The 13,649-nt window shown below is 33.2% G+C and overlaps 1 protein-coding gene and 1 pseudogene across 3 annotated transcripts; both read right to left on the minus strand.

Moving 5' to 3' along the window:
- Positions 1-60: 60 nt before the first annotated feature.
- On the minus strand, positions 61-6,708 carry LOC131171174 (disease resistance protein RPV1-like; annotated as a pseudogene).
- Positions 6,709-8,075: 1,367 nt separating this feature from the next.
- On the minus strand, positions 8,076-13,091 carry LOC131171394 (aspartate--tRNA ligase 2, cytoplasmic-like). Of its 3 annotated transcripts, XM_058131447.1 has the most exons (4): positions 12,944-13,091; positions 11,428-11,565; positions 9,931-10,045; positions 8,076-8,466 (listed from the first exon to the last, which is right to left on the minus strand). In XM_058131447.1, exons 2-4 carry the CDS (start codon positions 11,489-11,491, stop codon positions 8,340-8,342), a joined length of 306 nt encoding a protein of 101 aa, XP_057987430.1. In that variant the 5' UTR covers positions 11,492-11,565; positions 12,944-13,091; the 3' UTR covers positions 8,076-8,339. The 3 variants fall into 3 exon arrangements, 2 of the variants coding, with proteins under 2 accessions (XP_057987430.1, XP_057987431.1); XR_009142093.1 differs by lacking the exons at positions 11,428-11,565; positions 12,944-13,091 and adding an exon at positions 10,294-10,418; XM_058131448.1 differs by lacking the exons at positions 11,428-11,565; positions 12,944-13,091 and adding an exon at positions 10,659-10,757.
- Between the last annotated feature and the right edge of the window lie 558 nt (positions 13,092-13,649).

Here is a 13,649-nt window from a genome sequence, read left to right on the forward strand (position 1 = left end):
CTCGTTCACTTGAATATATGTAATGAATATGCAAATTGAATATTTTGCAAACTAAGATCATAGGTTCAAATCACAAAATGTTGAATTATGTATTTCAGAAAAATGTCAACATGACTCACATCCAAACATAGCCTTACAATTTATAAAGCTAGTTTCGCATCTTATCTATACTTGAGGCAACGTGTGGCTAATGCCATTGAAAGCACCACCTAAGAACAAATAACAGAAGACACGGTAAGAATTCAATGATTGTAATATTTATTAGTGACAAAAACAAGGGGAATTGGGGGGTTGACTTACAATCACTTTGGTGCTAGTGTTCACTTTACTCTTTTAGGGTGTGGTTGTTCTTCTTCCTCATAATCAGATTTGCCATCTGCAATGATGGTAATGCAATCCAAGGGGAAGGAGTTTTCCCTGCTTCTCTTCTTGTTGGTGTCGGTTTCCATCACTTGTAGGAACTCGGGCCTGGTTGCTCCATATCGTGATGAGAACTTGCTTTGTTTTATGCTTGCATTGCATTTGTGCAGCACATCTTTGGAATACAATAGTTGGATCCCACACATTTTCACCTTCAACTGAGAATATTTGAATTCTGATTTGAACACAAATGACGCTTCCATGACATTGCAACAACTTTGTATGAGGAAATGATTTAGATTACAAAGATAACGTGGCTTGTAGTAGAAAAGAAACAGATGGTCTGATTCAAAGACCACCTCAAAAAAAAGGTTGAGTGAAGACAAAAACCTGCCAGACCTTTCATTGTCATATGTTTCTCTCGTAGGAATTTTGAAACGGCATTCACATGCAAAGTAGAAACAATCACCTTCCTTGGGAACAACAGGAACCTCAAAATCTAGAACAACACAAAAAGCAAAACCCAAGAACAAAGAATTAAAGCAACATTGAGGGAACAGAACATTCATTGAAGATCCTGGGCTTTGATAGTTGAAGCACTCTGGAATTTCACTTCCGGGTAGACCAACAATTACATGAGCATCTGTCTGTCCGTGTGTTAAAGAGGGATAAAAAATAAAAAATAAAAAAATAAAAAAAAGAAAAGAAATTACAAGAAATATTTGGTGCAAAAGTAAAATTAGAAAGAGGACAAAGAGAGGAAAGAAGAGGCTTACATCGCTCGTAATGCTTATTTCTTTCATTCTCAGTAGTGCATCTACCATAATGTCACCACGTGCATTCTGATCCCAATTTACGCTATTACAATAGTTGTACACATTATATGACCCGCTGAGTTCTTCACATTCTGCAATGGGGACAATGTATGATCCTGCAATGTCCATTAGTGTACAATTTAACGGCAATGCATGGAGTCTCTTGTGGTACATTACAATAGTCGATCTTCTACCATTCAATCTCTTAATGAGGATTTCTACAAGTACAGTGCCATCAAGATATGACAACATTAAATGGGAAAAATCATGTAGAGGCCGCAATTTTGCAAGTTTTGAGCACCCGCTAAGAACAAGTCTGTGAAGGCATTCTGCAGCGTAAATGTCAATGGGGATTTCTACAAGTGCAGTGCCATCAACATATAGCTCTCTTAAAGAGCACAAACCATATAAAGGAGGCAACTTCCCAAGTTTTGAGCACCCACTAAGAATAAGCATTTGAAGGAATTTCATGTCACAAATGCAGCTAGGAAGGTTCTTGAGACTTTCACATCCCTTCATATTCAACACAACAAGAGAAGAAAATGATCTTATTGATGAGGGCAATTCTTCTATTGCAGTCTTGTTTAGCAGTAGTACTTTTAAATCTCCTATAATCTCTGGTAACTTGGTGAGATTCGAGCAACCACTGAGATCAAGTGCATCAACATTTTTCAAATGAAAACTTCTAGGAAGACTTAAAAGGTTTTCGCAATTCCTCAACTTTAAAATATAAATATCTTCCAGAAATGGAACGGATCAGGGCAGCCCTTCCAATCCACAATCCTCTAGTTCCAACTCTTCTATGCCAATTGGAATCTCAGGAAGCATCTTCAAATTTGAGCAATAAGAGAGTGAAAGCTCTTTAAGAGATTTCAACTGGACAAGGTTTGGAAGACTCCTCAGCTTCTTGCACCCTTGTAGATCAAGACAAACAAGTTTTTGCAGGCATTGAATCGACATAGGAATCTCTAGCAAACTCTCACATCCCTGCAGACTTATCCACTCCAGCTCAGTTGCTGAAGAGAGATTTGGGAGCCTCCTCAGGTGCACGGATTCAGAAAGATTGAGCCGTTTTAATTGTTGAGGACACTGCACGTTGAAAACACTAAACATTTTTTTTTTCAAAGAAAACAAAATCGATAAATTCTTGAAAAATAAAACATGTACAGGATTTTGATTTTAGTTAAAGTCATAGTACATTTTTAATATTTCAGTTTGGTCCTAATAATTATTTTCCCTTTTATCCACCCCAATTTATAATTATACTACTAATATATGTACTAAATTATTATATGTCACTATAGTCTATTTCAAATCATCCTTTAACACAACAAAAATAATATGAAAATCAAATAACAAGTAAAAATGTATATTCTATGAAAATCATAATATATATATATATATATATATATATATATATATATATATATATATATATATATATATATATATATATATATTTATATTTATATTTATATTAATGCATACCTTACGTCCATTCCAAAGTTGTTCAACTTTGCTGCCTTGCATGTTGATTTCAACAAGGTTCTCCATTAAAAAATTAGATGGTAAAGATTTGTAAGGGTATTCATCCCAATGAAGTAAACTCAACTTATTGGAGAGATGCAGAAGATGACTTGGTTCACTAGATTCAGATGTAGAGCCTATAATTTTGTTTTCTGACCAATTCTGAGGCCTATAACATTTGAGCAATCTTAAGTTATGCATCTGTGGAAAGGCTCCATGACCCAAGTGTATCTTTCCTAATTCAGACATGTCCGAGAAAATGCCTTCAACTTTTTTCATTCCCTGACAATCAAGAGCAAATAATTAATATATGGCAATGAGCAAATTAATGTTATCAAAAAATGATACAATTATCTAAATATTTACTGAAAATAATGTTATAAGATAATTGATATGGGAAAAAATGGATTTGACTCTTTGGTTTTAGACATGTCTTCAATTGCTTTAATTCTACAAAAATAAAGAATACAATGGAATATTAGAACTTATATATTAATAGCTGCATTATAGATATCTTGAGATTTAAACATGCCTTCAATTACTTAATGAAGTTAGATTTTTCTTTTAAATGATATCATCTTGGCTAACATTAAAAACTTCATGTCTTGCCATTTTACGCCGAGCAATGTTTTGACCCATTTCCTGTATCAAATCATGCATCTCTAATATGTCATCCACAACAGTTATGAGGCATTTATCCAGTAGTCGAAGTATTCCCCAGCCAGCAGGAAAACCAGAGCCATTTAGTATGTCTTCTACCCAATTTCTTTCATTTCCCTTGAAGAAACATGCAATGTCGAGAAATATATCCTTTTCCACTGGATCTAGCTCATCATAACTGATTTTTAAGATTTTTTGAATATTGGAGTCAGGAAATTGATTTAATTTGCTCAATGCACTTTTCCATTCTGCTGGAAACCTTCCACATAGATGGGAACCCAACACATGAAGAGCCAATGGAAGACCTTTGGTATAATCTACCACCCTTTCTGACAACTCCATAAAATCCTTCGGAGGATTCTTTTGTTTGAAGGCTTTCAAACTAAAAATTTGACAAGCTTCACTATGCCTTAGTCAATCAACCTTGTATATTTCATCAACCTTACCATTAAGCACTTCTTTATCTCTACTAGTTATAATGATTCTACTTCCTGGGCCAAACCATCCATGATTTCCAACTAAAGCAGTTAATTGATCTGAATCATTGACATCATCAAGAACAACAACAACCCTCTTTCTTATGAGCCTCCATAGCAAAAGTGGGAATTACATGGAGCATTTCTATGCTTAGATTTTCATCTTGTAAAAGTTCAGAAAAAGACATTTTCTTAAATGAACCAATTCGTGCTTTTTGATTTCTCCTAATATTTCTTAAAAGCAAAAATCATCAAATTGATCAAATATTTGACAAATAAGAGCTTCAGCAATGGTTGTCTTGCCTATACCGCCCATTCTCCAAATTCCAACAAAACGAACATCAACCGTCCCAATGCTTAACAATGACAGAATTTGCTCAATGTGTGAATCAATCCCTACCAAATCAGTGGAAGTGCTAAAGAAGATAGGACACAATTTCTTTGCAATTTGGTTGACAATTCTTTCACTTAATTCTGATTCAAGCCTAAAAAATATATAATGAAAATAAAGAATAATGAGCAAAGATAACTAAAATAAACAAATAATTATAAAATATTTATTTTCACTCCTCAAAAAGAATGGTTTATATTTATTAGGGATATAAAACTATTTTTGAGGTCCTCACATGCAAGTTTGTGCTTTTAAATTAAGTGATTTTTTGATATGACATTTTTCCCTTAGTCATGGATAGGTAGACAAGATCAATGTCAATTACAGCATGAGAATGTATAAACCCATAAAATATCTCATTCATCATCTTTGAAGTAAAAAATATTGCAAACATTTTATAGTTGAAACACTATATAAGGTTATTCTATTAGTAGGTCCCTTTCCTTCTCCTTATTGGCTTCCTTTGGAAAAAAATCATTTGCAAGAAAAAAATTCAAATGATTCTCCCTTTTGGCATGATTTTTATTTCTTTTAAATAAATTCCTTTTTAAGTTAAAAAAAAAAATTAAATTCTTTCAAGTTTCTTAACTTGAGGATTGAAAAAAAAATTCTAACTGAATTGAATTCTTGAAAAAATCTAGTTTCCAAACAGGCTGATTTTGTTTTGTTCTCAATGTACAGTGGGTGGGAGAATTCTGTAGGAAAATTTTCTTTTCTTAAGATTAATTACTTGATAGAAATGGAAACATCAGCAAGTAAACTAAAAAAGAAATTGTAAACATGTAAAAATAATTATATATATATATACGCAAGAATTTAGTGGTATGAGTACGAAATTTGTAAATTAAATTCGTATACTTGGAAACGTGATGTACACAGGCATGCATATATATATATATATATATATATATACATATAGAGAGAGAGAGAGAGAGAGAGAGAGAGACCTATAATTGCTTGAATCCCATCCAGATAGATTGGCTGCTTCAGTCAGAGCAGTGCTCCACCTCTCCACCCTGTCTATGCTCTCCTTGAATTGCTGTTTAACTTTCCCAAATGCTTCTCCAAGTTTTCCAGTTTGCGTTCTAACGTCAGAAGGATCTACATGGTAGAAAACGGGCAAAACCTTTCGCCCCATTGTTTTCATGCATTCCATTATCTTGACGAGTTCGTCCAGGCACCAGTGAGAGGAAGCATAATTTTCCGAGAAAATTATTACATAAATCTTGGATTCTTCAATCGCTTTGAGAAGGGTTTCTTTGATTTCTTCTCCTCTATCAAGACTATTACCATCAATGAATGTTGTGATATGTTTCCGACACAACGCAGCATAAATATGACTGGTAAAATTTGAGCGAGTGTCACTGCCTCTAAAACTAAGGAAAACATCATAGGTGATTTTAGAGGGGATGATGGAAGATGAAGTAGAAGCCATTTTGAAAAGTACCAAAGAAATTAATGGACAAAGAGACGATCAGTGTGTAAGACGAGAAATATGAATGCAGATCAGGCAGGTGGAACTCTTCCTTGAGATCAAAATCTGTGCGAGGAGTTCAGAAGATGAACTCTTAACCTTAATCTTGAAAGAAGTTTCTTGGAAAGGTATTGAGCAGGCAGAGGAAGTTGGTGTATCACTCCGTTGTTGTATTGGACTAGCCAGTGAAAAGAATGGAGATCTCAAGAAAATCACTTTTTCAAACTCTAAAATAAATAAATTAAATTTTTTATATTTAAAATAATTTTTTAGAAAAAAGCAAAACAAAAAACAACTTTTTTTTATTTTCAATTTCAATATCAAACAAACATCATTGGTCAATCAAATTAAATATAATTAATTTTGAGTTTTCTTAATTTTACAATTTTATATGTTAACAGTGAATAATTTGGAAGCCTAGGTGTGGATTGGATTGGATTGGGCTCTGGTTTTTGGAGAGAGTTGTTGGGCTTTGTAGGGAAAGAGGAATAAAGTTATTTTTTGGGATCAAAGGGGAAGTGCGAGGAGCTGGTGGACTTTGTTTGGAGTAAAGCTTATGTTTTTTCGGCTTATGCTTTGAAAGGTAGGTTTTGGGCTTACATCGAGGGGTGGCATTATCCGAAATGATTTGGGTTATTTGGGTGTGTGGATTCATGTTGAATTTAGGCATTTACTCTATTACGATGGCTGAGGCTTCGGCTCTGCTGGAATGTCTGGTGATTGCTTGGAACAAGGGTAATCGAGAGATCATTGTGGAATGTGATAATAAGAGTGTGGTTCATTTTGCGCTGGGTTTGAGGGAACCTCCTGGGCATGTGAAAACTCTGATAGGAAGGATTAAAGGCTTATCAAGGCGGGATTGGGAGGTTAAGGTTATGCATATGTTTCGTGAAGCCAATTATTGTGCTGATTTCCTGGCTAACAGAGCGTTGCCTTTTTTGTGGCAAGCATGTTTTGCAGGGACCTACACCATAGATGTTGGGACGGCTTTTGCGTGAATAGGTTGGTACGGCTTATGCCCGTCGTCGTTCTTTGTAGTGTAGCGTAGGACTGAGCAGAATTTGGTTCAAACTGAAAAATCAAATTGAATCGAGTCAATTCGGTTTAATCGGTTTGGTTTTAAAATTTAATCGGTTCGGTTCGATTTTACATTATAAAAATTTCGAATATTTCGTTCGATTCGGTTTTGAAGAGAAAAAATAGGTTAAACCGAATAGTAATTTATATAATCAAATCAAACTAAATCAAACCGAATCGATTTTTGAGTTGATTTATTTTTATGAAAAATTTATGAATTATATTTAATTATATATATATTAATTGTTTAATTTCATTGATTAATGGTAATTAGGTTCAAACCAAAATTAAAATTAGATCAAATAACTTGAAAATCAAGTCTAAATTAAAAAATCAATAAAAAATCAAACCGATCGGTTTAAATCGAACCGAACGGAAATAGAGCGATTCAATTTGATTTTTCACTCATTTCGGTTTGGTTCGGTTACCAAAATTTACGATTCGATTTTTATAATTTAATTCAGTTCAGTTCGATTCTGTTTGAACCGAATGCCCACCTGTAGCGTATTATCCTCTTTTCTAGACAAAAAAAAAGTGAATAATTTAAGGTTGGTGACTCTGTTTAGCAGAAAAATTTTTTTTCATATTTTTTAAAGTTTAAAGCACTTGAGAAAATATATAAATGAAAAATATTTTTTAATTAAAAAGAAAACTAAATTATTTAAAAAATATATTTTTAAAATTTTAATAATTTTATTAAAATATAAAAATACATATAATATAAATGCATACTATTAATTTAATATTTTCATAGGCAAGTTATTTTTCATGAAATAAACAAAGGCTTAAATCTCTAAAATTTAACAAAATATACAATTTCTCCCTCCTCTTTTAGGAGTTGTTGATTGAATCTTTAATGATCAATTCCATTAACGAAACAGTGACTAAATTAAGCTCAATTAGTCATTGATCAATAAGGAAGAGTCAAGTCAAATACTAAATATCATTTTAAATTCTCAAATTGCTATTAATATGCCCATATAAAGAGACGCTCATATCTAACGACTGATAGTCCAGTTACCAGGGAAGCAAGTAGCTTTGTGGAGAATAGAAGACAGATCTACTTCAGCTCGAGAGGTAATCAATGAACCACTTCGTGGAGGCTGAATTTCTCTATTACTTACAGCTTTCTACACTTATTTCAATTATATTTTTTTGTATTTGCTAATTTTATATGAAAGGTTATTGACATGCAGCAGGCGTCGCTTGGTGTTCCTTGTTGAAAACAAGCTGATGATCATTTCAGTAAAGGAAGTATTATCAATAGGCATTGACAAGGCTGAAAACTATTGCAGTGAAGTAAAAGAAAACCCATAATTAATGACCTCAACAAAAGTGCTTACAGGATTTGATGCAGCAAAATGTATGTGTGCCTCCCATTTCAAATGGTAACTTGAAATAAACCTTCATATTACATGGTACTTGGAAGAAATTATCTTCTCCATGCAGACACTTACATAGTTTTTCTTTTTTCCACTTTTGTAACCTAAAACTTCCAGGAGGAGAAAAGATATAGTATAATCTTAGCAAAACAAAGGATGATGCTGTGCTTAAACAAATCAAGGGGCAAGCCTAAGTGGGTCACGAGGGAAAAGCGATGTTTTGCGAATGTTATTCAGAACACAGAATAACATTACCACACGCTCTAACCCCACTCCGAACCCGCCATGTGGAGGTGCACCATACCTGTAAACAGAGCAACCATAGGATTATTTTGTTTGTGTATAGAAAAATTCTTTTCCCCGTGCCATACACCCAAAAACATAGAAGAAAGCTAAAGCACAACAACAGCATGAATAATGGAGATGTAATGCATAGCCCAAGAGCTGATATCACTAGATCAAGAATTCTTAGCATTCATCAGGTACCAAGATGGTAGGTAATTCAAAATCAAACCTCACCATTAAAACTCACCATTTCATGATACACACTCTTGTTTCAGATTCACTCCGTATTTAAGTCGCTCCAATTTACTTTAGCCATTCAATGTTTCATAACAATTTGACTTCATCATTTTTTCCCCCGTTGTTAACAAATATTAACCAAACATATTGAGTTAACAGCACCATTAGTGCTTGTCATGTCATTTCTGAAATGGCTTATAACAGCACCATCATAACATACAATCATAAATCCAAGCAAGCAACTTCTGCTAGATGTCATGGAATTGTTACAAGATTGCTACCTGGAGGTCCATATTGGCCTTCTCCACATTCGAGCTTATGTATATTTTTATATTCCTATCAAGTGAGGGGGATTTGCCAGTGCCACAATGAGGTGTGTTTGGTGAAAATAAAATCAACGACATACAGAAGCAAGTTAGTGCAACATGATGCAAAATGAGTAGGAGCTAGGAACTGGATGAACTTTAGCATGCATGTTATGCTTTATGATCAATTCAAAAAAGTATCAAGCAGATAAGCACCACTGTAAACATAGTAATTGTAGATTACTAGCTTATACTTCTAATTCCATTGAAATAATGACATTAGAATTACTTGAAGTTTTAGTGAATTTCTATTTCATTGCGTCAAATTAGATTTTTGCATGCCAAAGCATGGACAAACAAAAACAAAATTAATCTAACGAAGTCCATTTGGTAGTTTAGCCACTGGAATACTAATGTGGACATCAAGCCCCCTTATTTTCTCTAAAACTTATGCTGAAAAATAATTCCAATTGGACATGCATAAAGAACTAATTGAACCAAATGACAAATCCATCCAACCAATAACAGCTGCAATACACATGAATCTCTATGCCCGTAATTTCTCTTCCCAGTTCCCATATCAGCATGTATTTCAAAGAAAAGAGAGCCCAGACATCCATGTCAGCTTTCTGACAATATTGAGTGGCTAAAAGCACTTTATTAGAAAAATGGTATTAGTTTAAGGCACTTAATTACCAAAGATTTAAAGCTTAAGCAATAAATAAAAATTAAAGCATTTCTATTCTTTTTGTCACTTATAAATTTTAAAATCATTTTTATATCACCTATATCTGTGAACAGCCCACTGAAAAATCAAACTTTTCAAAGATTTAATATTGTGGAAACAAACTGATTGATAGGCCTATCATCTAACAAGATGACACAAGCAGCACAACAGGTCTGAGGTAATTGAGGGAAAAATATGGAAAAAAAAAGAGTACCTGAAAGAATCAATGTACGTTGTTATTGTATTGACATCAATGCCACATGCCTTTGCACGTTCTTCCAGCAACTCAGGTACATGGACACGTTGAGCTCCGGAAATTATTTCCTCACCTGAAGGTTGATGAACAAATGAATACAATCCAGTCAAACAACTAATAAGACGTATCATTATCTGCTTTCCAAGCATATTAATTACTCGCATGCAAATACAAAATCAAGTATCAGAACTGAAAAACACAATTATGCATCACCAATAGATCACTCCATTAACATAGCATGTAATTATGTGTATGTGAAAAGGTCTTGCAAAATAAAACGTACATTTATATTTTGATTTAGGAAAAGTACAAAAAAAGCACCTTGTAGTTTGGGCCATTTTCAAAAGGATCATTTACTTTCAGTTTTGACAAGCTAATGTCCTGCAGTTAAGTCCGTTAGCTAAGAATGTCCAAACACTCTAACACCATTAATAGCTGGTGACATGTTAAGTAGAAAAATAATTCCATGTCAGTAGTCATTAATGGTGTTAGGATATTTGTACCTTCTTCACTAATGCACTTAACCATAGGATACCATTTTGTCAAATCAAAACTACAGGATAGCCCAAACCACATAGTACTTTTTGTATTTTGCCCTTTTATTTACACGTCCCAAGATACCAGATGCAGGACAAACTCTACAAATGCAAATGGAGCAGTGACACCGAAAAGACCTTTCTCCCTACCTCGAACAAAGACATCAAATGAATTACTATATTTTGCATCATCATAGCATGGCATGGTGTAGAATGGCCTAACAGCCAAAGTACAAACGCGTTAGCCCTATTCCCTTCATTTGTTAACGATGCGATAGTTTAATAATCGATTTGTCACGAAATTTTCTTCAATCCTTGAATTGAAAAAGCAGGAAAAGTAGATTACTAAATTGTACTTTCCCCAAAAATATAAGAATTTATACATCTTAATTAAATTTCTTTTAAAGCTAAATTGGATTTGAAATGGAATAATTGTCCCTATATTCATTAAAATAACTTTCTTTTTTTTTTTTAAATATGATACTGCACATGGATGATCAGAATTCTTAGACTAAAACTATCTTAATTAAGGTACACTAGTACTATAGAATGATTAGAAAAAAATATTATTTATCATAAACACTAATATAATTGAATTAATCTGGACACTATTTATCATGAACTCCATACCATCCAAATCCATTTGAAAAAAAAGAAATAAATCTTTATTCTCCTATACAATTCCACAAACTCCATACCATCCATATCCATGTGAAGATTATTTGTCAATAAGTTTTAATGTCTATAAATTATTTTTAGGACTATAAGGAGCAGTGATATTGAAATTGTTTTAAGGACCTCAATCAAGCCAAGAGGAAAGAAAAAACAAACAAACAAACAAACAACACCACTGAAGGGAAGCATAGGGAAAAAAGGGACAACAATGATAGAGAGCATTAGTGATCAGCAAAAGCAGAACCTGAGATTTGGCGAATGATTGCATGGTTTTGCAATTGACAGCGGGAATTACACGACTGAATCATTTATTAAACTTTGTCATTCATCCTTATGTTAAAACCACCTTTCTCCATTCCATATGTCAATTATTCAACAAATTCTGGAATAAATCACTTCACAATTAGGACAAATAGAACACAAATTTAGCAATCAATAAATTGGTTTACTAATTAAGAAGTCGATGATTTTAGCTTTATAAACAGAGTAATTCATAATCCCACTGAATTAATGCACCAAATAAAAAATCATGGCTAGAGGGTATGATTCAAATGGATTTGGCCAAGAGCACTAAAATATAATAATCAGACATAGGTCCTCAAAGAGTCCAACAAAAATCAAATAGAAGTGGAAAGAAAAAGCAATGTGAATTTTTTTTTCTATTTTTGGTGGATCCTTACCCTAAATAAAGCAAAGATCTTAAAAGAAGGCACACACTCTCTTCGAAGTTGGTTTCGATAAAAGAAAGAGCTACATAAAATCATGTAACGGCTGCCTAAAGGAAGGTTTATAATTTAATAGCTAGCAAAAGGATTGGAATCTTCATCAAAGGAAAAAAAAAATCATCAAATACAAAACCAAGATTTTTTACTTGTTTTTTCTTTAACTAGCGTACAAAGCAAAGGACTAGATTTTTGTTTCTAAGGTGACACAAACCCAGGAGCTGTTTCTACTTTGCAATTCATTCTTTCCCCACTTACCAACTTAATCTCAGAGAGAGTGTTAGAAAATTTTCATGGTTCTGTGAACTCAACTAGCATAACCACCAAGAGAAAAATCACAAAGCACTATGTTGAAACTTACTAGAGGAGGTAACAACCTAAACAAGTGTCAAAATGGGTTTGTGAGTTTATTTTTCCTCTCCATTGTCAGCCACCCAAAATTTTCCGCAGAAGAGGGTGAAGCATAATAAACATACACTAAACATTCTCTAATGGTAAGAAGATATCTACATGATAAACAATAACATGGACAAACATAGAAAGAAACATCACAGCACAGGCACTTACACAAATTTAAATACTACATACGCATAGGAAGAGCAAGGAAGAACAGAGTCAAAGAATCAACTATACGTATAAAACTCCTTTCTTCCAAATGCGTTATATCATGACTAAGGACAGACGGACAATAATTGAGGAGTTATTGGTGCCAGCTACAAATTTTAAAAATTTTATAATTGTAGACAAATTGCCAGGAAAGAGATCATGTAATTTTCTCTCAAAGAGGTGAAGGAACAAAAAAAAAAAAGTCAAACAAAAGTAGAGGTTGCACCAACAGAAGAAAGTGAAGTTGACATATCGGTTCGATCATATACAATATAGCAAATGTTCAGCATAACATATTATGCAGATTTTAAATAATAGAAGCAAGATTCAAATGCCTAAGTTTCTGCAACTAGCGATTCAAACTTCTTTTGAGAAGCAAATTTTACAAATTAGAAATAGAATATGCAGCATTAGATCATAAAAGCAACTCACCTGAAATGGAAGACTTATAGTCGCTAATTAAGTTTGTGCAAGAGAGGGAGAAATTGGAGGCTACAAAAACCATAGAGCTTCTGAATCGTTGAGTGGAGAAGAGAAATGGAAGCTGAGAGTAAATTATAAGAGAAGCAGTTCTTGAGAAAGGAACTTTAATAATATTTAATTTAAGTAATATTTAATTTAAGTAATATAAAATGCCTATATAACCTTTAATAATCAATTTTTAAGTTATTTATATTGATGCGATATTTATTAAAATACAAAAATTATATTTTTATAAATTAATAGCTTCAGGGGTGAATAGATTCTGAATTACTGAAGTTATTTATTTAGGAGGAAAGACAAGCAATAAGGAAGTATTGAGACTCTTAGAAGTAAAAGAAGAATGAACTTTGCGAAATGATAAACCTGTACGAGGACTTTATATTATATGATTACCTGCAACATCCTCGTTATTCCTCTTTCGCTACCAGGAAGTTCCAATGAAATTCTTTTAAATTCCGAACTTCTGAAACCTACGGCCATTGATGGTGAAATGACCTAGAAAGAAACATTGTGAGAGGAGAAGACTCCCCTTGACCCGCAATTTCCTTATTTATTTTATGTGATGATCTTTCTTTCTTTTTAATTTCTTAATTTCTAGGTTGCTTCTTAAGAGGGGGATTTTTAAATAGAATTATCTCATATGATTTATGTAATG

This window comes from Hevea brasiliensis, chromosome 12, assembly GCF_030052815.1.
Source record: "Hevea brasiliensis isolate MT/VB/25A 57/8 chromosome 12, ASM3005281v1, whole genome shotgun sequence".
Taxonomy (NCBI): Eukaryota; Viridiplantae; Streptophyta; class Magnoliopsida; order Malpighiales; family Euphorbiaceae; genus Hevea; species Hevea brasiliensis.

Bases quoted from the DNA above. Each gene is read 5' to 3' on its own strand.
- LOC131171394 (XM_058131447.1), bottom strand. From the start codon at position 11,491: ATGATTCAGTCGTGTAATTCCCGCTGTCAATTGCAAAACCATGCAATC. The intron at 10,046-11,427 runs GTTCTGCTTTTG...ATCAACCTTCAG, and splicing joins AATCATTCGCCAAATCTCAG to GTGAGGAAATAATTTCCGGA. The intron at 8,467-9,930 runs GTACTCTTTTTT...CTCTGTTTACAG, and splicing joins ACGTACATTGATTCTTTCAG to GTATGGTGCACCTCCACATG.